This window comes from Lycorma delicatula, chromosome 6 (genome assembly GCF_047948215.1).
Source record: "Lycorma delicatula isolate Av1 chromosome 6, ASM4794821v1, whole genome shotgun sequence".
Taxonomy (NCBI): Eukaryota; Metazoa; Arthropoda; class Insecta; order Hemiptera; family Fulgoridae; genus Lycorma; species Lycorma delicatula.
Window position 1 is genome coordinate 140058553 of NC_134460.1, and position 26654 is coordinate 140085206.

The following is a 26654-nucleotide window of genomic DNA, read 5'->3' on the forward strand; positions in this document are numbered from 1 at the left end:
ATTTTCTTTGTATTATATTTCTAGATTATATGAATACATATTTCTTCTGCTTTAAGTCAAAAATCCACAAGACTTCTTTGAAAATTTGATTGCTCTTTTAACTTAACACACAATAAAAAAATGGAATGTAAGTGAAGGATCTGAAGATGTTTCTAACACATCTTTAATAATAAGTAGAGCATCACATTTCTTATAAACGCTGCCAGCATCATCTATAAATTCAAGAGCAATATTTTTTTTTCAGATAAATGTCCTGAAACATATGTTATCTTCCAAAAAACATAGTGAAACATAGTCTCATCCCAAGTGGGTAGTGACTGAGTGGTAAAATAGCTCAAACTACTTCTAACATAAACTTCTAAAAGCAAAATTTATCTTAATAATTAATCATGGATAATATTTTCTAAGAATTCACTGAATAATCTTAAAAATCAAGATGGATTTAAATTGTATCAATATATACAAAAACATAAGAAGTCACAGCCATGCCAACCTATCTGATAAAATTGGCTAACAAAATGGTTTACTAGGAAAGTTTATGAACAGCAATGATTTTTCCCCAATTGAGAACAGTAGTACAATCAACCTCTAAGTAGCAAAGATACAATAATTATTTCTTTCAAACTTTTACTGCAGAGAATTGTTTATTGCTGTTTTATCCAAAACTAGTTTACCGATTATAAATAATTATTAATACTTTTAGGTGGAAATTTTTCTATATGTGTATTATTTTATTGATTTTATTTAAATGCATAAAAATTGTAAGATTAATAACAATCAAATATATCCTAATTGTAGATTTTATCTTGGATAAGATTTAAAATGTATAATAATAATTTTTTAATACCTCTACAAAAAAAAAAAACAATACATAGCATGAACTCAAAAATTCAGAACTATTTTTCAACCCCCATAATACTCAGTTCACTGTAAATTGATGTAACCTTTCTAATTTCTAGCACAATATATTTCTGTCAATCCGATGATTGACATCTCTATAACAAAGTCATGCATGAGCTTAGAAGACAAATGTTACATTGTAAAATAATATAACCAGGAATTGTGATAAATTCACAGTCCAATCAGAATAATAGCTGAATTATAAACAAAGTGCAATCCCCATTCATAAAATAAAATGAACTAATATTTGATAACTTTTCTAGTGGATCTGTAAACTTATCACTGGATTGCAATTTTAAAAAATTTTGTAAAATGAAAACAGTTATTTCATTGTAATAATTTTTCTTTTTATTTCAGATGGCTGCCATAATACCAATCGGCCTATGAATAATTAAAAAAAAAGCCATTTAATGGACATGAGGTCCTATGAGATTAAAACAAAGTCTGTCTTAGCTAGAGAAATAGAAAAATTCTAGCAAGACATTTAAGTATTTTATATTTTTACTGTGATTCAAGTGCCAGAAAGTCTGGCACTAATAAATTATTTGTTAAGACTAGTTGTGGAATAGCCACAACTTTATTAAAGAATTGTAAAAATTCTAATTAATTGATGTATTTTTTAGGAGTTCAATATATTATAATATAATATTATATTATAATAAAATAACTATGTATATAAATATTTATTTATACATATATATTATTTATCAATATCAAAATGTACAAAGTACAACATATTTATTTCTTTTTCTTCTTTATAAACAAAAAACTCTTCTTTACTTATAATTTTTAGTTTAAGAAAAGAAAAATTATTTCTATAAAGTACCACCAAAACTCATTTAGTGGAACATATTATACAATGTTGTAATTTTATAGTAATAAATAACTCATTTTAAATAAAGATATTTTCGTTCATCATTAAATTAAATGTTTAAATTGTAAGACAGTACGTCACAAAACTTCAAGAAATGCATTTTGTCTAAACAATAAATAATGCAGTTTGTTCAAGAAGTTTCAAGAAAAAGGTTTTAGAAATCAAACTATCTAATATTCTCAAAATATTTATTTTAACTTTGTTAACTAAATTCGTTTTCATAATGCTCAGATTTCAACTTTTAATTAGAAGTAGAAATGAACTTATCACAGTTCATTGAAATGGGATCAAAGAAGTATGTAACAAATGACAAAAAACAATAAAACAAATTTCACTACAAAATAAGAAAAGACAAACTAAAAAACCTACATGATCAAGAAGTTAAACATTTTTTATGTTAATTTAAAAAAAAAATCTTACCTAACTTCGTTTCTCTAACTTCCCAGTTCGTTTCTGCATGCAGTCAGTAAATTTTGGCAAACATTATAAGCAGCATTAACATTTATAACTATAACAGTTAATATTTTTACAAAAAAATTTTAGAAGAGAATGACAAATTTCTAAAAAAATTTTTATAAAATTCTTTACAGTATCCCTTGATCAAAAAATATATTAATTAATTTTTTTTAAAAATTTGTATAAAATGTTCCATAAATAAATACAAAGATTAACATAGCTGAAGTTTATAAAAAAAGTTTACAAGGCAGTATGAAATGAAGTATATAAAATATTTTTATATTTCACACCTGGATAAAAAGGCAATGCAATTAAGCGAAAACTTTAAATCGTTGACAGAACCAAGTAAATGATCTTTGAAGATGTGTTTCTTTTCAAATATCATAAATCATTTATAAATTCAGCTGTTAGCAGTTGAGTCATACAATATCACACATATACACCTATTATTAATTTCACCCATTGCTTTCCTAGATGTGCTACACCATTGACCTAAAAATGAAATAAATTCATTTATAATTATTTTATTTTAAAATCTATATTATACTGTATTTAAACATCAACCCATTCATAAGAAGGATTTCCCTTTAACTCATTGTAAGTTATTATTTTAATTATTTAGCTCATATATGATTATGACCTGCAATTTTTTTTTTATAAAAATAAAACAACTGTTTTTTACAGTACCGTATTTTCATTACTATATAACTTTGTAGCTTTGTAGAGCTAGATTGACCTTATCACAAACTGCCTCTGCATTTGTCCAGTTTTATAACTTTTAATCCTCTTTCAATGAAGAGGACTTTTCTATTGGAAATTACAATAAGCTTGTGTTCACGTCAGGTCACCTATAAGTTATTTGGTTATTGTGCCAATCTGATGAACAAATAACTCCTTTACAAACAATACACATATTGACTCTTTCAAAATTAGATTTTAAAATATATCACAGTTTTTACCATAACTAACTTCTGACACTTTCTACAAATTTTCATAAACAATGTTTACAATGCTTATTTAAATATATCATACAGTACTGACTGTAAACTTTGTGTAAAAACCAAAGAATTATCCTGAAAGTTAAAATTTAAAAAACAAAGAATATAACTTTGGTGAAGTAACTTATTGGTGTATATTGCTGTATTATTACCCCAGGTAGTAAGTTGCAGCATGCTAATCTGCTACTAAAGGTTCCAAGTTTGACTGTTGGCTAGGGTCTAGAAAATTTATAAAAATCTACCCTGACATAGTCATTAATGATGTAAATAACTTGATGCATCTTAAAACTAACAAATAAAGAATGTTAAATTACAAAACACATTACAAAAACATCTATAAAATAAACTCTTTTTAAATATTTGTTTCACAAAATTCAGTACAAAATACATTTAAAAAAGAAAAAAAAGATTTAAAGTGAAATAATTATTTTAAATATATTTATCTCAACAAAATTTCTTGAAATTCTGTTAAACAGAACCATTAATATAACATAGTATAGCAAAAAATTACAAAATCTGAATTATGAATTTTGATTTAATGTAGGCTATTGTTTTGAATAATTTAATTTCCTACATCTACCTTTTAATATACTTTACATTAAGATTTAAAATCAAAAGAAGCTTATAAGAATATTTAACAAATAAAGGTATATAATTGCATTACATAAATTTATCTCAACAGAATTATTCACATATAAATTATATAGTAAAAGAAAACTTACGATGAAGGTTAGATGATTAGAAAAATGAAAATGTTTATCAATTAAGAAATAATAATAAATTACAAATACAATGTACAATTATACATTCAATTATAGATTTGAAATTATTTTAAGCAATTTATCAGACAATGAATAAAAAATATTAATTTATTTCAAGAATTAATAATATTTCATTAACAAAAATAATATACTATTTGTTATCTAAAAAAAAAATTGTTTACTGGCCTTCATTCAAAATTAGAACTGATTAAAAGTGTCTGCTGTAACTTTTCAAAGGATTTTTATAAAAAAAAAAATAATAATAAATATTATCAATTTTTCAACAGAATAACACTTTTTTCATTACAAAACGCTTAATTTAAATTAAAAATGTAAACTTTTGCTGAAATGATGCAAATTATAATTAAATATACTACTTAAAATTTCAAAAAGTATCTAGTTGTTTTAGTTCTTTGATTTACATTTATCCTGCTCTGTAACATGCAGTTAGTTCAATTACAGTAAAAAAGTTATTTTCTTGAGTTAAAGTGGACCAATCCTGACCAATATCATTTATTAACTCAAGAACAAAGATAAAATGATGAAAAGAATATAAGTAACAATAAGCAATTAGTAGTTATTAATTATTATTTAATAAATTTTATTATTTTTAATCTTGCATCATTATTTTACGAAATATGAAGTATAGTAGATTATTTATTTAATACCTCAAATACCAAGATTTATAAATACTTTCTCTGGAAGTTTTCTCTTAAATTAATTGAACGAGTAACAAATATTGCATTTCACTTAAAAAAAAAAAAGTGTTATAAAATTAGGTAAAAGAAATAATAAACTTATTCTATCATAAAAGTTTTATGGTAAAATTAAATTACATTATGCACTAGACCAAATAAACTAATATATGTTTTATCTCAATATACTGTCCACTACTTGCAAAAATTAAAACACATAAATTTAATTTTTATTTTCAACTTAAAAGAAATGTACTTCATAGAACAAAAAAATATATTGTGTGTTGTCTTAAAAAGTCTACAATGTTTAATTAGAAAGCAGACTTCTGCAATGAGTGGTAGTGTTTTCTACAACTCTCCAGAAGGTTCTGGGTTAAAATATTTCATATAATTTCATGCAGAATCTTGAGCTTATATTGTAACTAATCATCAACAACAAAAAACATAGCTATATCAACTACTGCTGCAAGATCATACCAGTTCTCTTTGCCTAAATAAATTGATAAAAGAACACCACAGTGTTGTTCTACATATTTTAGAACTTTCATCAATAAAACCTAACTTGATGTTCCACAAATTAAGATTAGCCAAAATCATGCCTGCTCAGCATGTTTCATATCTATCTAGTCATCCTCCAACTTTTGTTCCAGCATGTTAGTTAACTGAGATATCTGTTCATAGAGGCTGAATACTTCAATAAAAAAAGTTCAGTATTAGAAAATACAATACATTTATCACAATTTTAAGCAAGCAAAATTATTTTATTACATTTATGAATAAAAGGAATAATATTTACCAAATCAATATATCAAAAATAGGATAAGTTACTGGGTAAACAATATACAATAACTTCTGAGCTGTTTTGAGGGGCAATAGACAAAATGAAGATTACTGAAATCTGATAATTAATATGCATAATATAATAATAAAAATAACAAACACAGTTCTAAGTGGTAAGAATTGCTTATTGATGTAGTGCTATTTTCATATTTCACAGATAACCATAACATCAGTTCTTACAATTTACAATAAATGTGTATGTGTTCAAATTTATATAATTATAAAAACCTTATTCAAACAATAATCCTGGATTATATTTAACAAGATTTTCTGGTGCACAGAATAAATCTGTGATAATGTTAAAAAAATAATAATTATTCTATTTTTTAAATGGTTCCAAAAGAAAAGAGTTAACTGTTTTTTATTATATAAATAGTTGTCATTCATTTTTCACTTTGAGATATTTGTTCATGCTACAAAGTAGATTGGTTTTAGATACAAAAATATTCACCATATTTGTAAAAATACTGAAGCCAAACAAAATTTTTACAATATTGCATCAATATTTGTATATGTATATTGCCATCCACACCAATCCTAAGAGAAAATTGAAACAAATGTCATCATTTTATCATCAAAGCATAATTTAAAATTTTATATTACAAACATTGAATCTAATAAAACTAAAAACTGATTTATCTAACAGAACTACTACTTAATGCTTACAAGCATTAAGCTACTGTTAACATCTCTCTTTGTACACTATTTGTATACTTCTATTTTTAGAAGTAGAACTTGTTTGATCTCTAATTTGTTTATTCTTACAAAATATTGCAATCTAAAATTTTTAAGACATAAACAACTAATAAATAATATTACTTATATTAAATATTCAAAATAATATAAACTAAATCACTATGAATTATTTTATTTAATCAAAATCTCTAATTATACATGATCAAATTATCTTAACTTTTCTGGGCAGTCATGAACTAAAAACTCATTTTCCTCTTGCCATTAATTATGTTGAAGATTTTTTTAATTTCTCAAAATATAAAAACAACAAAGTTTTCGTATTTCAATACAAAATAAAAATTTCTCATTCATAAGTCTCTTGTCTTTTTAATTTATTTGCTTTGACTTTTATTTAAAGAAGGCTGAAGTTTTTTACTAAATAAATATACATGATTTATTGTTTGATGATAACATTGATACATTTATTGTTTGAACATACACAACAGTGTGCTATATATATAAGTAACCTTAATCTTGGATCAACTACAGCTTTCATCTTTGTATAAGGATCAAATATCAAGAAGACTCTTGATAAAAATGGTTACCTTGAATCAATATTCATATCACTAGGTACTAAAAATCACCAAAATCCTTGTATAATTAAAAAAGAAATTAATTAATATATAATTTCTACTGAATTTCATATAAACTTCATACAAAAACCTAAGTTTTATTTGGTACAAAAATCCATGAATTTTTTTCTAAAATTTACAACTGATTATAAATAATTATAAAGATCTTCCAGAATGATTACTGAAAGTGTTTTTTCAGCTTTAAATTGTATTTAATGATTAAGACATTTGAATTTAATTAATATGTTTAACAAAGTAATAAAAAAACTTGAACAAATCATGACTAGTTTAAGAATAATAAAAACTAACTATTGTAATGCTTTATATTATAGTATTGAAACAAAATTAAAAGTATATTCAATTGTAAGAAGTTATAATTGTAATTAAACTATAATTATTGTATTTATTTATAGTGTATTAAAACAATAAAATATTGAAGATGGAGGTGGTACATGGTTAGTGTTTTTTGCTTTTGGCCTGGGTGACCAATTAGAATGTATCAACTCACTGTAAATTAGTTTCAAATTTTATTAGTATATTTTTAAACAAAATCAACGAGTCAATATAACAATAAAAATTCTTGTATACCTAATGCTGAGATGAGGCAGAATTGTCTGACACTGATGTACCACTTAAAAGATCCAAATTTTAATAAAATAATAAGTAATTTGACAGAACTAGTTCTCCAGTTCCCATCTATTATTTAATCAGAACTACTATTTTAGATTTAAAACCTACTAATATAATTATGTTCATTACAATTCATCAAAATTACCTATTTATCATATTGGAATCTCAGAAAATAAATTTATAAACTATACACCCTTTGAAATTAATTGAATTCTTATACCTCACTTTTTCAGCGGATATTGTACATACATATCAGAAAAATACAATCAAAATTAGAATATTGTTTAGCTTATATTGAAAAGCCTTATGTATAGCATTGATGACTGCAGATGAACAACTTTTCATTTATTTAATCTCAGTCTTTTAGACATTGCCGTAGTTGGAATCAAGTCTCAAGCACTACTAAAGCAGTAAAGAATATATATAATTAAAAAGAATGTGTAAATTATATTATATCTGTTGTTTTGATATTCTGTTCCTAACAGTTTCTGTACTTCTACTTCTTCTTTAATCGCATGAGAAGAACTGAAATCTACAAATACTCTAAAACTTTAAACTTATAAAATAATATAAAAAATACTTTCACACTGAACCACCCTCCTAAATAGATTTCAAACATATCCTAACAAAGCAATTCCAATCATAATGAGGAAAGAAAACTGTTCTTCAATAAACCAATACCAGCACCACTAAGCTGATAAAAAAAATAGATCAAAAACTATTAAATGTATCTTTCATATTTAGAAGTAGAGAAAGTCAGTTGGATTAAATTATTTTCAAGAACATTTCTACATTCTATTACATATATGGATGACTTCCTTACAGTCACTCCTGGGTGCTGTTAATTACTACACCTTACTCCACTCCTTCCATACCTTTTCTTGTATGACATAACTGGAGCAGTAAGTTCCAGACTACCCCTATATTCTTCATGACCTCAACCTCATCATCAGACTTACTTTCCTAAATCTATAATACATTTGATCATCTTCTGTAAACTTTGATAATGCTTGATAATTGCTTTGATAATGCTAAACATTTGATAATGCTTCTATACAACTTTGAAATATTTCTATATTTATCCTCTGTCATAAATTTCTATTAGCTAATCGTGTTTTTCACTGATTTCATTTCAAAAAATTCCCCAACATCATCCTTATTTAATCTCTCTCTAAGTATTTTTGTTTGCCCTCATAACTTTCACCACTTTTCATATAACTACTGATTTTACTTTTCCTATACTTGTTATTCTGACTAAGAAATCCTTTAAAAATCATTTGCCTGGAAGCACAATAGGTCGGTGTCGTTGATCTAAAAGTTTTAATTTAATTTAGATTGTTAGCAAGAATTAATCGTTTAGTAAAAAAACAATTTACAAGAAATAAAACTTTACACCAATGTTATTCACTTATTTATCATCCAAAAATGAAAACAAAAACACCATCCAAGTACAACCAACTTAATATCACCAAAAAAAGTATTTTTAAACAGGTGTTTCTGTGCATCTAGTCTTTTAATTATTTTAATATTAATAATATTTGATATTACTAATAAAATATAATAGTGAAACATATACTCACAAATTACATTCAAAAATATGTAAATACGCTTAATAATTTGTTGTAATTGTTATATAACAAATAATAACAATAACAACCATTATCTATAATATTTAGAATAATATTTGTGAATTTAATGTGATGATGAAAATTGTAATAAAATAAATAAAACATGAGTGATTTTTTTATTCTTTTTATTTCCATTTATAATAGAAACATACCTTGACAATACGACTGATTAGAATTTTAAATGTTTTGTTTACTGCTTAAGATTCAGATTTAACATTTTTGACGTGAAACGTCTTTAAAATCACACCGAAACATACGGGTACCAGAACAGAAATTTGTAGCGTAACGATAAGGTCTACATCGTCCTGCGTTAATAACTCCCTAACTATCAGTCGTAAATGCAGTGTTCATTTTATAAATTACATGGTCAGCACGCCGATATTACTTTCAGTTTGCGTCACTGGGGAGCGGGTTGTCGGGGAGTGTCTCAGCGCAGATCGGCCAAAACTGGCGCTCTCGCTCATTTCCATTCAGTAAACTGCTGATACCAACCTTTAATAGAGTCTTTATTAGTTGGATTACGGCCATACTCTAACGGAAAACATCTACCAACAGATCCGATTTCATGAAACCACAGTACGCACGTGTTTTCTCCTGTAAAGTAGCCGTTGCACTACTGACGATCCTCCTGTCGTCATATCGCGCCGGCGAGTTCATTTAAGGTTATCATCAGTAACTATTACCTACAGTAATGTTTGGAAAAAATCAACGCGCGTTATATTGCTTTGTTCATTTTTTATTAACCTCTAAAATTCGCTGAATAATCTGTGTTCACTCTGTTAATTAAAATTACTAATTATGTATCTTAAACATTTTCTTGATTTTATTTCTTCCAATGATGAATATTTCTTTCCGTTTTGTATTCTGTACTTATAAAATTTGTGTAATTGTCTGTCCTGTTAAGAGTTTCTGAAAATTTACATAAAAATCTGATTGTCAGTAATTACTTTGTCATTATTTTTAACGGTCATTAGGTTAAACGTGGGTTTAGGGCTTTAGAGCGATCTGTTAATTCATCCTAATAATTAATATTCCTTTAGGATTATTTTTAAAAAATTACAGTGGTGTAAAAACAAGATTGTCGTGATATTTTTACTTGATTTAAAAAAGAATTCTACTGAAAGTAAACTATGTTTAGCTTATATGTTCAGTGTGTTAATGATGTGTGGAATATATTACATAATTTACATTGGTCATATATTTGTATTTATCCGTTTAGAGTTTTTGTGTTTATATATTGCCGCCGAATGTCTTCGACGGCACGTGGCACTTACCAACCTTATGGTAGCCCTGAGAAGGGCTGTTGCCGTCGAATGACTTCGACGGCTCGTAATTCGTAACCTTGTGGTGGCCCTGAAAAGGGCCGTTTTTTGCGTATTTCTGAAAAGAGCTGTTGGGTCCGGATGCTGGTCTACGAAGTCGGGGAGTTGTGGCTCGTCCATTGAAGTCAGACCGGGCTTTCTCTCAGCGGCAGTTGGGTCCCCACTACAGCGAGGCAGTAGTGGTCCCCAGAGCCCCGCAGTGTCGGGTCGGCGTCGGTCGTCCTTCGCCGGCGCGATCGAGGCGGTTTCCTCCAGCGATCCCACGCTGAGCCGGCTACTGCTGCTGAGTCCGCCGGTCAGGGTGATTGAAGCCCAGCGAGCTGGAGCGGAAAGGTAGCGTCAGCGTCTAGCGGCTCCCTCGGCGGGTCGGCTAGGCCTGCTTCTCCGCCGGGGGATTTTGGAATCCGCCGGGAGGTTCCACGTTGAGCCGCCCAGAGAACTTCTGTCTTCTTCCATCTTCTTCTTCTTGTTGGTCTTTTGCAGATGGTGGTCGACGATGAATTGAAAATTCACTCTCGTGCACGATCTTTTATTGGAGCCTGAGAGTGGTGGGCCGCAGCGCTGCTATGGTGAGAGAACTGTGCGGTCATCTGCGCGGCGGTAGTGATGCTGTATCAGCGCGTCCGTATACTGTGCGCCAGCTCACATTGAGTTGCTACAGTGTTCGTCCGCCGATATTAAATTAGGCATATATGTGGTAACAATAAATATATGTATTGTATAGAATATTTTTTTATGTTATTATATGATTAAAAATATTGTAAATTCATTTTGTATAGACATTAGCATCCTCATTTATTTTTTTGATGAAAAAAATTCGGAAAAAGTTCTATTTCGGGATTAGTTAGTGCATATTTTAATGAATATTAGTTTTATGAATATGTATCTCCTTTTCTTAATTTGATTTGAGCTTCTCATTTAGTATGGCCGTTTACTAACTTCCGTAAAAGCTGATGCAAAATTTATAATGTAGAAGAAAAATCAAGAAAATAATTTTTTCCTTTAGTAGGTAAATAACGGTAAGACAATGAACCCATTGAGTTGGAGCATTTTGTCATATAAACATATCGTTTCTCACCGAACGAAATCTACCTACCTTTCCATTCCACATTGGAGTGGAAATTCCCTAATGCCTTTCTAATCAGCCTTAAGTAATGTAGTTTATTATTTTATTCAATTTATTTTATAATTTGGTAGTTTGCACTGAATCGCCTATTAACATCTTGCTCATCGTTGGAATTTTAATAAATATTAAGAAATTATATTTAAGATTTAAGATTAAATCTTGACGCGTTCAGTCAAGATTTAATCTTAACTGAACGATTTCAGTTGAAATCTTTCAGTTGAAATCGTTCAGTTAAATCATTAATTTATTTATTAATTCCAGTTTTTTTAATTATTTTCCTTATTATGCCAATTTTCTTATTGAATTCTTCTGTTTTACAAATTATTAAAAAAAATCAAGAACTTTTTTATAAAAACAAAAAACATAAAAAAGAGTCATTTAAATAACTAATTGGACCTTTTTTTTAAAATAATTCATTTCCCGATTTGTTATATTTGTTTTGGCAGCTTTAAAGACGTCAGCAATCATACATATTTAAGTTGAATGAAATTGCAAGGCAATGATGCATTAATATTACAATGTAACCTGCCACGGTTGTCTAAAACTAATACTGATAATAAATAAATAATTAGAGCTGTTGTCGAGTTGTAAAATGAGATAGAGATAATTAGATAAAGAAGTGAATGCGAGACGGAAATAGAGATTTTGCTCTCTGAACGTACAGCTCACCGAAACGTGCAGTCAGTGCAAGAGAGATGGGCACTGGTGAAGCGCCTCCTCAAGTCGTATCTGTAGAATTTGAGGTGTATGGTAACGTCCAAGGTAATTTTATCAGAACTGTTTCATATAACCTCTTATTAACACCTTAAATTAGTACAAATTATTTTTTTTTTAACTAGAAGATCTATTGTAAAAATTTGTGGATTAAATTTATTTCATTAACTATTTTTATTACGGTACAGTTGAAGGGAAATATGAATTAATTTGATATGCAATATTCTTGTTTGTTCTCAAATGGAATTCTATACTTCACTGATAAGGTACAAAGTTTAATATTAAATTAAACTTTGAAATACATAAAATCATGTACCGCTTACTTGAAATTAATGTATCTGATAATTAAAATAGCTACAGAAAATCGTTTAATTTAAATTTGTGAAAGCCTAATTTATAAATACATAAATTATTAATTCATTAAAAAAATTGTTACATAAAATTTTTTTTAAATATAATCTGATAATATTAAAATTAATTATCAAAAAAAAAGTATAAATTAAAAAATCAAACGTCTCATCATTGTAGTAATCAACAAACTTCCAGTCTCGTTTCAAATTTCTCTTTTTGTTTAAAAAAAAAGAAGAATCTTTAGTGAAGAATCATTAATTAAGATCAAAGAATCTTATGTTAGCTGTCAAGTCCGTCGTTTATTTCGGATTAATAAAAAATGAACTACCTTTAAAAACAAATTAATTTTTTTTTTTCTTTAATCTATTATAAATATTACTTTTATTAAAACTTTTTAATAAGATTTATTGACACTAATTAAGTTTTTATAAATACATTTTGAACCGATAGTTTATGATGATAAAAATTTTAAAAAAGTTCTAAAATTAACCGGAATAAACTGCTTTGAAAAAAGTCGCTAAAAATAGTGTTCGAGTACACCAGTAGTAAAATTTAAAATACCAGAGTTGATTTTATGACTGTCAAACATTCCACACATCTTTTGGATTTTTACACTTCCAGTGTAAAAAAAGTGTTATTTTTCCTTCTTAATTAATTTTAAAAAATTCTCAGCTACTCATGCTAACAAAACCAGTGGAATATTTTCATGAATTTTAAATATTTAAATATGATAAAATTAATACATTTTTAAAAACATGTCATGGGTGAGAAAGACATATGCGCGGTTAAGATTATCCAACGTACGTATATATTTTTAATGAAATTAGCTAATAACTGTGAATACTAATTATTTTTATTATTTTATTTTATGAAATATCTGTTCCGTGTAAGGTTTAAACCCGTTCTTCCAATACTTTTAAATAATTAATGTTTTGTAATTAAAAAAAGCTTTCTAATGAAAAATCGTTCTCAATTTTTATCAGGTGCATTTAAGCAGGAGAGTTAAGAGTATGGCACAACCGTTAAACATAAATAAATTTAAAAATTGAATTTAGCAAATCCTCACTTGAAACACTATTTTTCGTTGACCATCACACCCCAATCCTTAGGGGCAACTAAAAAATTTTAAATTGAAAAGAAAAGGTCGTGACTGATAATTTTATAGTACATTAAAAAATAAATAAATTGGCCGTTCTGATTGTCCTAACCAAAACGGCGGTCAGTTAATAAAATTTACATCTACCTCAAAAAGATCTATTTTACGGTATGAGACCACAACTTCAGGCCTTTATAACTAGGCCTTTTTTGAAATTTTTTTGGCTGTTAAAACTATAAAATGGCCACCATTTCGGTTATGATTGTCGTACCCCAAAAGTATTTAGATCAACTTTTTTTTATTTTTAATGCCTTTTAAAATGGTGTCACACAACCGTGTATCCTTTTCATTTATAATTTTTGCTGCCCGTCATGGGGGCTTGGAGACTTGAGGGTGCGGTGGTCTCATGCATCAAAATAAATTGTTAGATAAGTACTTTTCTATGTTTAATGGTTGAAAGATTATGTAAGGGTTGCCGTACTTCTTTAAACCTATGCGTTTAACAAATAAACCTAGATTACATTTTGTCGCGTATTCGCGGTTTGACAAGGCTATTGAGAAACTAAGACACGTAAGAATCTCTTATAATACAATTTATTCTAAAATATATAAAAAAAATAATAGTAAATATATAACATTCAAATGAAAAAGACAAAATAGATTAAATGACAAATTATAAAATACCAAAATACAATCCAATTTACCAAAAACGTTACAATGAATGATAGAAACTAACACCGCATTAACAGTAAAATAACAATAGAAAAATCTAAAATTCATATAATTCACTTTCTTCAAATATTATTACTACTTTTACTGTTTACGAAAGAACTACTCTACACTTTATGAATGAATAGAATACTGTCACTCCTAATTACAAATAACTCATCGAACGGCTTATTGTTTTCAAACACTGCCCAAAATGGGACATTCGTGACGCACTCTTCAGTCGTTATTACACCTGCGCTGAACTAGGCCTGCAAAACCTCCTGGCCTACAGAACCAGTACCCGACCAGTCCTTTTGATTGTTGAAGCGTAATAATTTTCATTGTTCACGCCCTTACGTTTTCTTTAAGCTCTTTTAATTTTTCTTATGTTTTTTTTATCCTTCTGTTCCAACAGGAGTTTTTGGAGGTGCCATTGTCTGTATTACAAAGAACAAATTGTTAAGCTGACCCGCTATTGTAAGAAAAGAATTCCTTTTTTAGTTCCTTCTAGATACTTTAGATATATTTTTTTTCTTTATTAAATCTTTAAATCTAAATAAAAAGAAAAGATTCATAAGTCGAACTGAAATTCAATTTATGGGAGAATGGCAGGCAAGAGAGACTAATTAATTGACTTCCTCTGTTACAAGTTAAATCATTAATTCTCAAACTTTTTCGCCCACCGCCTACATTGAGAATCAAAGATTTTCTAGCGCCCCCAAAATTTTTAAACTTACCATCTGTTAAAAAAATTTCAATTGCTGTTTTTTAAGATGCGCTCTTAAAAACAGTAGTTGTTTTTAAACGTAGCATATCTTATTTCTGAATTGAAATTTACATTTTAAATGAAAGCAATTTCTCACTAATTTTTTTTTTTTTACTTTTATGATTTTTGAAAGCAGAGGTATATGTCAAAAAGTAGAGTATTCAAGCTTTAACTTTTTTTTATTCATCCTCTCTTGGTTGCAAAGTTAAAGTAATTTGAATACAATAATTTTTTATCATAAAATGTAGGTGGTGTCCAATTTTTTTGTACCAGTGTAGTAAGTATTTAATTTTAGTTTGAAATATTAGGAAAACGTAATTTTTTCTTTATTTTTTAATCAGCCATTGCCTTCCCCCCCCCTTAAGGCCTCCAGTGTCCACATGGAGGAGTTATCGCCCACTTTGAGAACGAAAACTTTGCGTTAAATCATATGGCTTTTTATCCAAAAAAAAGAAAGAAATTTTTCTGAGCCCTAGAAAGTTTTCCCCCTTTCTTAAACTTTCAACTCAAAAAACTGAAAAGTAAAAGCATAATTAAAAGGATTTTTTATCAACCTCAGTTTGTAAATTTGTCTTTTCTCTTTCTAATAAAAAATTTAACAGTATTTAACCTATACTCTACCTAAAAGCTCCTGAATCTAACTCGACCTCTAAAATCTATTATAAGGGCAAAAAATTTACTTATAAATCGATTTTAATATATTAATTTATAAAAAGTATTATTTTGATCTATTAAAATTAAATAATTTTTTTTTTTTAAGAAAGTCATCGATTCATTAATGCAATTACTTTTTTTTTAATCTTTATCGGTAATTCTTCGAGTGAATAAAGACCCATGAAACTATCTATAAATCATCTTACGCTATGATTTCTAACGACAAACAGAAATAATTATACAATTTCGTAATACTATAATCATCTGACGAGCAAATAATTCTTTTCTTTAGCTAACTGCTTATGAATTTTAATTAACTCCAAAACAACAGAAACCAGGAATTCTGATAAATATCTAACCGTTAATAATTATTTTATTGTTTATTAAAAGAATAACAATTAAAATAATAAAAACTGCATCATAATATAAATCTAAAAACTGTAATACTAATATTAAACTGCGAATTTTTTGGCACAAATATCTTAAAAAACGGGTACTTTAATAAAACTGAATCACAACAGTTGAAATCAATAACTTCATTTTCCAATACTCAAATAATAATTGCATACATTGTTATTAAAAAAAAACTACAATAATAATAAATAGTATTAAAAAAGACGTTTAAGCTATTATGGTTCAGAGATAAAGAACACAGCCAGCCCGTTTTTTAGATTACAAGAGATAAAACTGCCGCTCAGCTATAAGCAGAATTGTTAAGCTCGCAATTCAAAAATAAAATAAAATGTTTAACTTGGCGACTTAAATTCTTATTAAAACATATTTTTTATTTACATTATGAAATTTATTCAGTAATTCTCTCTCGCTCTTTCTCTCTCACACTCTCTTTCTTCCTCTGCTTGCCTAACTTATAATCTTTCTTCAAGAAACAACTTATTTTAAGGTATATCACTAAATCACCGTATATCACTGAATTTCCCATGATAAAATACATATTAATCCATTAAAAACACTAAAAAATATATTTCATACGATCTATTATTATTTGTAGCTGTACATCATCAATTCGTAGTGGATGCAGCAACTTAAGTTCATTTATTTTTTCTTCAACTAAGTTGTCATATATCAGTTCTACCAGCTACCGTTGACGTAACTATCTTTGGGTCGACCCCTTTTCCATACAAAGTATTTTAGAAACTAGTCTAGCGAACATCCTCCTTTCTAGCAATATACCCTGATCATTATCGTAAAACTCGACATACTAGCAAATAATATTTGATATAAGAGTATTTGTGAAAATTTGTTGAATAAAAAAAATGATGGACAAAATATTCAAAAAGATAAATAAAGGAAATATAAAAATATACGAACGAATATACAAATATTTCTTATAACTAGTACGACCAACATGGCAGAGCTTGGATAACTTTTTGAACTGATTTTTTATGTAATTTTCATATTTATAGTACCATTATTATTTAAACAAATATATTTTTACGGATTGGATTATAACAGATAATGAAAATACATGATAAAGAAAAAATTGACAAGAAAATGAAATTGATGATAAGTTGAAGCGAAATTTAGTCTACATTAGCCCTTTTGAAATTCCTTTTTGAAATTCCGAGTTTAAAGGGTTAAAATGGAGTTAAGAATGAATGACATTTACTATTTTTTTTAATTTATCAGTAGCAAATGAAAATATCACCTTGATTTTTGTGTATGTATGGATGTATGTTACACACAAAATAAATCACTAGACTAAACTAATTTGTTAATTTTTGAAATTCCGAGTTTAAGGGGTTAAAATGAATTTTGAATTTTTCTGAAACCTGGCTATTTCTTCTAATTTTTCGGTAACAAATGAAGATATCAACTTGATTTTTGGTATGTTAAATATTAATGTGAGTATTTAAAAACCAATTTCTAGATTTTTTGAAATCTGATTTTGAAAGGGGGTGAAAAAAGGTAAAAAAGATTTCAACAATGACTGCAAATTTTCCCCATTTCTGACTATACTTAACGAGATATTCAGTAGATCTGGGTTTATAAATACTCTTCAGATAAATATCTAAAAACCATTTTCGGTTTTTTTGGATATGTTTTTTTTTTAATGGGTGCGACGGTGTACGACACGGCGGCTCAACCAATACAGCCACTGTCATTGTTACTGTATGTTCAACGTGACTGCCTGTATCTGCCAGCGGTTACTTGACTAAAAAACATAAAACTAAAAAAAACTGAACGCGAAAGGAAACGCAAGTAACCATATTACGCGGCAAAACCGTGACGGGTAGCTGCCCGCCAAAAAAAAATGATGATTTTTTTTTTATAGTATTAAAATGAAATGTTACAGTAAAAATATGAAATGATAATAATGCTTGATTTGTAATCTATAATTATGTAATGTAGTTAATAAATAATATAATATAATACACATGAAGTAATGTATAATGTGAATTATAAATATTTAAATTAAATTATAAATGCTTATAAAATGTTTAGAAGTTTAAAAAATCCATATGTATTAACAGGAAGTTGCACTGCTTAAAATGAGTTTACATGTGAGGACATTTTGTTAATGAAATTGGACAAAGTATCTACTAATTCTCTTTACTAATTCTCTTAAATGAAATAAATTGAAATATATTACGATAATTAATGTTGTTGTATCTGTTGCGATCTCTGGTAGTATAAAGTTTGTTGTTATTGAAGATTATTGAAAAATTATAACCACGGTTCTGGAAAACCAAATGTTGACTTTTCAAATCTTTCCGAAGATATCCGCGGCTGGAGGACCAAAATACGTCAGATAATATCGCCTTGGAGTAGTACATTGGTATAAGTATACATAAATGCTTTTAATGATTCCATAAATGATACATTGTTAAAGAATTTTTATAATATTTTTTTTACGTTGAGTCCATAAACATTGATAGAAGAAGGCTGGAAGAAGACTGCCTAAATGAAACGGAACGGAACGCAAGGATGTCGGAGGGTGCAATACCCTCCTACTAATCGCAGTATACGGACTTGCGTCCTTTGCTGTTGGATGATTCTAATGAGCTGACGGGTTATAAAAAGAAAGTGGCGTTTGATTCATTTGGTGAAATTTGGACTGCGTTCCGATCCAATGGAGGTTTTTAACGGTAGGGGCCCGTTGAAACGATGTGCTAATGAGCTTATCTTCCGTGATGCTCTCCCTTTCCGCCCAGAATGGGCTAAAATCTTTTATTTAAGGGGTCGTCCTCTCGAGAGGAGAGAGCGCCGTAGGCGATTTTGGGGCCTGTACTTCATTACATTTATTATTAAAGAAAATGTGTTTTGATTGGGCAGTTCTAGGACGTTGCGCTCCAGAGCTATCCCAGTCTGTGGGAAAATGGGATTGGGATGGAGGATAAGGAATTTGGTGTGATGTTTTCCCTTATTAAGTGAGATTTTTCTGGAGGTATTTGTCGGTCATCGGCACATATTACATGGACCGCGTTGGATTTTGAGGGATTTGGCCAAACACGCTATTCTTTGCTGTCCTTGAGAGTTTTGTATTTCATGGTGGCTCGTCCAAGACTGCGTGAGGCCGTTTCCTGACCTCTTGTGACTGCGGGTTCTCCCAGCATATGTCTCGGATGTGCTGGAACTCACACGAAGCTGTTGAATTGAAGAACCGCCTCGGCTTCTCTAGTCCCACCTCGCAGACTGTATTCTGGCATCTCTATGCAGAACCACGAGGCTCCGAATATCGTCCTCAGAACGATGTTCTGGACGTCTTCCAGCTTCTTCAGGTTGTATGAACTCGCCAGTCCTCCCCAGACCGGGAAGGCGTAGACCATGATCGGTAGTACACATATTCTAAAAAGAGGAATCTTTATTAGATTTGGTGTTGGCCTGTGTGGTTCATTAGCGGATGGAGAGCGGCTCGAGCTTTCTTAATCCTCTCGGCCATACTAAGAATGTGCTCCCGGAAGGTCAGCCGGTCATCGATAATCACTCCCAGATACTTCACCGACTTGTTGTATTCAATAAGATCGCCAGAGATTTCCAACCGAGCGGGTCTTTTTCCGTTCCCCGGGAGGCGCAAAGATCACGGCTACGGATTTATCTCCGTTCATCTTGATCTGCCTGAATGTGCGGAATGTGCGCAGCCGGCTTATACAAAGTGTAAGCCGAAGCCGCTGCATCATCAGGACCCGAGTGCATCCGAAAGGAGTTGTGTGATCTGCACGGAGCTGAGTGCAGCAGACAGGCTGCACTCGGCTATTGCATGAAAGAATATTTTTTATTCTTTTGTAGTAGAAAGAACAATTAAAAACACTCGCTGCCATCATAACAATTATTAACAAGATGTTATTGTAGTACAAGTAATCAATAATAATAATATGTATCCCATTATGTATTGGATTAATAAATAATAAGAAAAAAAATTATCTGAATAGAAACGAAAATAGAAAGAGAATGGAAACCGATAGAGTTGTGTAGGGTCACTTGTGTATTATGTTTACTTAGGAGAAAAATGATTAATAATGGTTTACGTTTAATAACTTCGTGAATTCGCTTGGGCATACTTTCAACTTACGTATATGGTAATTACCCCACCTCTCGTTGATTTTCTTTGTAAGAAAATTAACGATTTTTTTTATAGATTTCAAAATCTCCGACATGCAAAACTGGATTCGATTAGCTTACTTTTCCCTTGTAGAGTATAGCTACACCAGGAAAATAAAAATCATCCTCTGAACAATGCGATTGAAATGCCTTAAGTATTTTTTCAGTTCTTACAGTTTTAGTTCATAAAGATTTGTATTCTACAGTCCATTCATTACACACATTAAGCCAGCATTAGATAAAAAAAAGATTAATCTTAAAAACAATAATTAAGAAATATAATCTTAAAGCAACCAGTATAACTGTTACTTATTGTGAGATTCTCAAAGATAAGCTCCAGTATGTCACTTTATAAACCGATGAAACGGTTTTATGATTTGATTTTAGACTTTTCCCGTAGATATTATTATTGAAATAAACTCATTATATAATGTGTGAGGTCATAACTCATTACGTCACGAGTTTATATTTAAACACGTAAAATTGGAATGATAAGATAACTACACAATGTTGACCTAAACTTTTTTTTCAGATGATCTACGATAACTAATTTGGTTTTCATTTGTCTAATAATTTGTTTACTAAACCTTTCGGCTTATGATAAAACATGTGACTAAGAATAATCATTATTACTGACACACTACTAACCTTTTTATAATTGTGTTTTGCGTGCTGATTACTTTTATTGTGCAATATTAATTCACACACTTATTGGTAAAAAACAGTTATTAGATATTCTTGGAAGAGAATAACAACAATTTCTTTGTTTAATCAATCACAATGACTATTAAAAGTTATCGATAAATTAAATATAAATTATATTAAATTAAACAACCTAATAAACAATAATGGAAATTATTTCTACCTTAAACGCATCAGCTATTCTGTTAGAACAAATCTTTATTATTCCGCGTAAACATTTAATACTAAATATCGAAACATCGTTTAACGTTGTATTTACATACAAAAAAAACTGCCAAATTAATCTAACCTAGTTTATCCCACATAAAAACACATAATTTTAATGGGTGCAGTCGATTGTATACGAATAAAAGTAGTTTAATTACTTCAGTTGTTCAAAATTATTATTACACAAATTATTTACTACACAAAAGGAAAAGATCTGATGTGGACACCACATAACTTCGTTAAATTACATATACACATTTGTTTTAAATGGAAATTACATAAAATATTATTTTATTAACAACTTCTGATATTTTTTTCTTTTTTTATTGTTATTATAAATTATTATTTATCGTAAAGATTTTTTTTTTACAATCAGAGGTTAATAATTATCAATTTAAAAAAAGTTAAAAAAATAAAATAAAATGAAGTGTGATTCGACCGATGTGCCTTCCCCTTGCAAGAACCAAATATTTCATTAATTAAAATTTTATTTGGCTATAACTCTGGAACCAATGAAAATATGTACCACTTGCGATACATCGTTGAAAAGCTCTCGATGATGGCTTACTCTAATGCAGTTAAGAAAAAGTCCAAAATTCAAATCTTTTTGGATTTCGGCTTATTTGGGCAATTTTGGTTCAGTCGATTGCAATCAAAAGGGGAGAAGCACACCTAGATGTTAGAACAGTACTAAATCCAAAATTTCAACATTCCACGACTAATCGTTTTTGAATTATGCGAGATCAAAATGGATATTTCCGTTGAAATTTGAAAACCGAAATTTATCACGATCACAATACTTCCGTCGTACAAAGAAGTAAAAAGAAAAAAATTCTAAACAAAATTTTATAAATAACTCGGCAATGAGCCTGTTTAATATTTTCTTACATTTTCTTTGTAAAGTTCGTAAAAGTACTCTAAACACTTTCTGGCAGTTCTTCTGTTCTCGATTTGGTGTTCTCCTGATAAAATCAGTGAAATTAATTATTGTAAACTTGTCCTTTTTTTGGTAAAAGACTTTCAGATCTTTTCCCTTTTCACGTCATCAAACAAACTGTAAACTTTTAATCGCTTTCTTTAATCACTTGGTTTTTTAACAAATTACTGATAAACAGACGTATATTTTCTATTTATTTACGATAAAAATGATGGTATATACTGTCTAGAAAAAATAAATGTAGGTTATTTAATATCAATAAGATCTGATAATTAACTCAATAAATCATTATTGAGTTATCAACTGGATCATTCTAATGATACTTAACTAAAAATTCTATAAATAACAGCTTTGAAATAATAAGTTTATTTTATGGGCCAACAGCCAGAAGGTTGCTCAAACAACACAAACAAATGAATAGCGTACAACGATTTAAACAAACACAATAATGATTTTTTCTAGAAACTACACAGAAGACATTTTTAAAAACAACAAAGAACGATTTTGTAAATGGGATTTCCAAAAGAAATTGGTAAAAATTAAGGCATAAATGAAGATAAAAAATAAAGATCAAGATGGGGGTTTAAAACATCCATAAATAACAAAAAATACTCAACCACAATCAAATAAAAAAATAAAAACAAGGAAATATTTAACAATTTGAGCAATATCAAACCTGATTAAAGCTAAAAATTATTGGTAAATGCAGATAAAGGTTATCGAAAAATAATTCAAGAAAAAATTACAAGTCCGAGTTGATTTGTATCTGAAATCATAGCCAGGTAGATGACTAAGATAAGAACAAACAATCAATCAGAAGGATGTAATGCGAAACTATTAAAAAAAAAAAAACTTTTAAACCTTGACAGAAAAGCAATCAGGTGGAAATTTGCTACCATTTTTTCATTCCTTATTGGACGGATGTGATATCTGGAAAGAAGTTATAAGATAGAAAAACTCAATATTATCGACAGTCGGAAGAAGGCTCTAGCTGTAAAGTTATAGTTCTAATTGGATGATCAAAAGAAATAGGAATATCAAGGAAACTACACTTAACGGTAGACTTTATTGATCCATCATCTTTATCGACACCGCAGAGGAGAGGAAATCGAAGTAGCAACTTCAGCACCTCCTCCACCATCGTGCACACCACAAACATTACGGCAGCTGTGTCGGTACCCGGTACCGTAACGTTACAGCTTGCTTCCACTTCACCATTACCCATACACCACCATCAATGTTGACACCGCAAACGGTCCACTTATCTACTCTTTGTCACAGTAGCACCTTCATCATCAAATCATCGACTCGGTGCAGCAACAGCAGACGCCTCTATCGTCAGTAATACTATCTAACCTCCCTTTCATCACAACACCTAATATTGCAATAGAAATATTGCAACACCTAATATTGATACGAATTCAAGAGGAGGTCCGTATAGCCTTTACTTACTTAAAGGAAAAGCTTTGTCCTTTGAAGAAGTTGAAGCTTCTTTTCACAACCTCAATTTCACTTTTTAAGAACATCGTCGACCAGTCAAACAAAGTTGTGAAATCTTGGTGTATCGACGCGGTCGATGAACACTGAATAAAGTTTTTTAAATAGAATAGAACTTTTAAAGAGATATTCTTTTTAAATCACAACGCGTGAGGATCAGACCTCTGGTATGGCGTTTTACTAAAAGGGAGTTTATTTTTAATTCAAAAAACAATTTATTTTCAAAATCTTATATTATAAAAATATAATTAAATTAATAATGCAGTCTATGAACGGTTTAATCTGGTTCATTCCTAATAACGTCTACGTGTCTGCTTGAACGCGTCACAGGGGCATAGTCTCATTTTAATACGCTATTCGCTACTCTTATCTCAATCAAGTAAAAAAAATACGGTACAGGCAGTATTAAATCTGACGTTTACGCCACTATTTCCTGTTGCAAAGCCCTCGACAAGAACTTCTCGGGTAAAAATATTTAAAATTAGAGTCTCAACATCCTTCTCTACTCTTAAATACTACTGCAGTTTTCAAATGTTGATAAATAAATAAAGATAAGAGATATCTCTTATGAAATGAATAGGAAGTAAATGCTCAAGAACAGAATGCTTTTATTGTTATAGGCGTTTTATCAACAACTTGCAAATTTTCACAGAAGATTCGGATTAACGGGCAACCAGAAATTAAAAGTACTTCGAAAATTTGTCTAATTTATAGCCTTATGCTATAGTCTTATGAGTCCGTGCCTTTTTGATTTTTTTAATTATCTCTAACAGGAACAGAGTTATGGAAGTTTATTCGTCCTCGAGTTACGCTACCTATGTGTGGTAGCTATAGCGCGATTTTGGTGCTTATTGTAAAATTCGCTAGCGTCTTTAGTTTTGCTCGTAGAAAAAACTACACGAGAGATTTTTTATGCGTAAGTTCCCCAGCTCTGCATTATTTTTTTTTTTTTGTTTTACATGCAATAAAAATTAAGCCGCTATCGCTATTTTTTTTTTTTTTTTTTTTTTTTTTTTTGTAAATAGTTACAAATCTATTTAATTTTTTAATTAACAAATTAAATAGTTAATCGTTCATTTTCGCTTGGGCACACTTTTATTCTATATATTTTTCCAAACCCATTCCAATAATTTATTCTCAATAATAAATTTTTTCGAGGGTTAAAATCTCTATTGACTCAACTAATTGCACAGAAATCTAATTACATATATTATTCAAATTTTTTGTCTTGTCACCAGTATCAAAAAAGATTTTATGAAAATGTTTTGAAACAAACATAAAAGGCGTTCCTGTAGTATAACACTATTTGTTCAAAATATGGATCAATTAATTCGAGGGTAGAGGTAACATTCTTGCATAAAGAGTAAAATAAAAATCTCCTGTGCGTATTCAAATCTGCAGAATATACAGTATTATAAATATGTACACAAGAATGTTGTATTCTTTACACAAGAATTAAATAGATACTATAAAATTAGAAAATGAAATATGTAGAAAAAAATTAATTTTAGATACACTAGAAAAAAAAATAGTTAAATATGGAAGATATAAAAAGAAAACTTTGAGCTTTAGTAGTTAGTATAGTTATACAAACTCATCTAAAAATAAACAGCCGTTAAAAAATTATTTAAGCCTAAAAATCAGTAATTACACGGCAGGCTATTCAAAATATTTAATTAAAAAGAGAATGATAGTTATTTCGATTATTTTACAAAATAAGTGAGCCTGTGTAGAGTTTTCTTTAAATAATAACGAATTAACATTTTGATCAAACAGCAAATGTTTTTACGGTTACAATAAACGTGGCGAGGTTTTCAATGTCTTTTTTCTGTATTACTGGGACTTTACTTAGTTCAATATTAATTAACTTACCAAAAAACATCAAATATTTATTTTCAGCGGTACATTGTACATTTTTGGTTGTAATGATAACCAAAGATTATTCCGGTCAAAGCAGGCTTCCTTACTCTGTGGGGAAAATTTAGGAAAACTTTATTTATAAATAAGTAATCTCTAAAAAAAATGATTTAAAAGAGAACTATTTCAAAATATTGAAAAAATTATGTATAATTTTTATGAAACTAATGAAAAAAATTGCTTCTCATTTTAGGTCTACAATTAAATACAAATGCAAAAGCTACTTTAATTTATTAAACCTTTAAGTGATGAAAAAAAATACAATTTTTTTTTTGTTTTAATAGTGAAAATTAAAAGAGTTTAGCCAAAAAAAAGGATACATATTTTTTTAAAGCTGGGAAATAAATTTTAAGAAAAGTTTTTCTAAAGATATTTATTTACAGGTTATGCTTAACAAATTTGCTTAAATAAATTTTTCTCTAAATCTAACACCCCTTCAATAGAGGCTTAATAAGAAAAAGAAAATTTTCAATAAAACTTTTCAGCATTTTAGGTCCAGGGTCTGTAATTTAAAAATATTGTAGACATTTCTAGATAAATCTATATGTAAAGTATAAACTTTAAAAAAAGATTTAAAAATATTTTTAAGTTTTAAAGAAATATTTGAGCAAAATTTGAGGGAAATCGATTCTGTCAGTCCTGAAATATAAGATCAAAAGCAGTACGACACACATACGTTCACGCGCATACATACACACATACGCACGTGCGTACATACCCACATACGTTTTTTTGGTCTAGATGAAGTAGTTGAACGCTAAAAGCATAAAGATTTTCAAAAAATTCCGATATTTTATTTTTGACATGTTCACTATACGAAAGTATTGGTAAGTAAAAAACAACAAATTTACAAAAATAAACAGAATATATAAGATCATAACCCTAAGATAAAAATAAAAAAAAAAACTTCAGTATAGAAACAAAATTTTAGCTCATAACTACTGAAAAATGATCTGAATAAAGCAAGATCAAAATTTGTATATTCACTACGAAATTATAATTTAACCT

The 26654-nt window shown here is 28.8% G+C and overlaps 2 protein-coding genes and 1 long non-coding RNA gene across 11 annotated transcripts in view; 2 read left to right on the plus strand and 1 right to left on the minus strand.

Moving 5' to 3' along the window:
* fusl (transmembrane protein fuseless) overlaps window positions 1–3548 on the plus strand; it is a 132679-nt gene extending 129131 nt beyond the window's left edge. For all 8 annotated transcript variants that reach the window (XM_075368660.1, XM_075368655.1, XM_075368659.1 and 5 more), the window contains one exon: window positions 1258–3548. The gene's annotated coding sequence lies outside the window, so the exon portion shown is untranslated. The remainder of the gene's footprint in view (window positions 1–1257) is intronic.
* Window positions 1–26654, minus strand: part of LOC142326293 (uncharacterized) — a 170519-nt gene that overhangs the window by 123864 nt on the left and 20001 nt on the right. The window contains exon 1 of one of the 2 annotated variants that reach the window (XR_012756751.1): window positions 2195–2322. The exons of the other annotated variant lie outside the window; for it this stretch is intronic. This is a non-coding gene — a long non-coding RNA (uncharacterized LOC142326293). Of the gene's footprint in view, window positions 1–2194; window positions 2323–26654 lie in introns of those variants that run through there. 2 annotated transcript variants of the gene reach the window in all.
* The window catches only part of LOC142326292 (acylphosphatase-2), a 39293-nt gene continuing 24782 nt past the window's right edge, over window positions 12144–26654 (plus strand). The window contains exon 1 of the mRNA XM_075368661.1: window positions 12144–12299. Within this exon, the coding sequence (XP_075224776.1) occupies window positions 12233–12299 (67 nt within the window). The 5' untranslated portion in view covers window positions 12144–12232. The remainder of the gene's footprint in view (window positions 12300–26654) is intronic.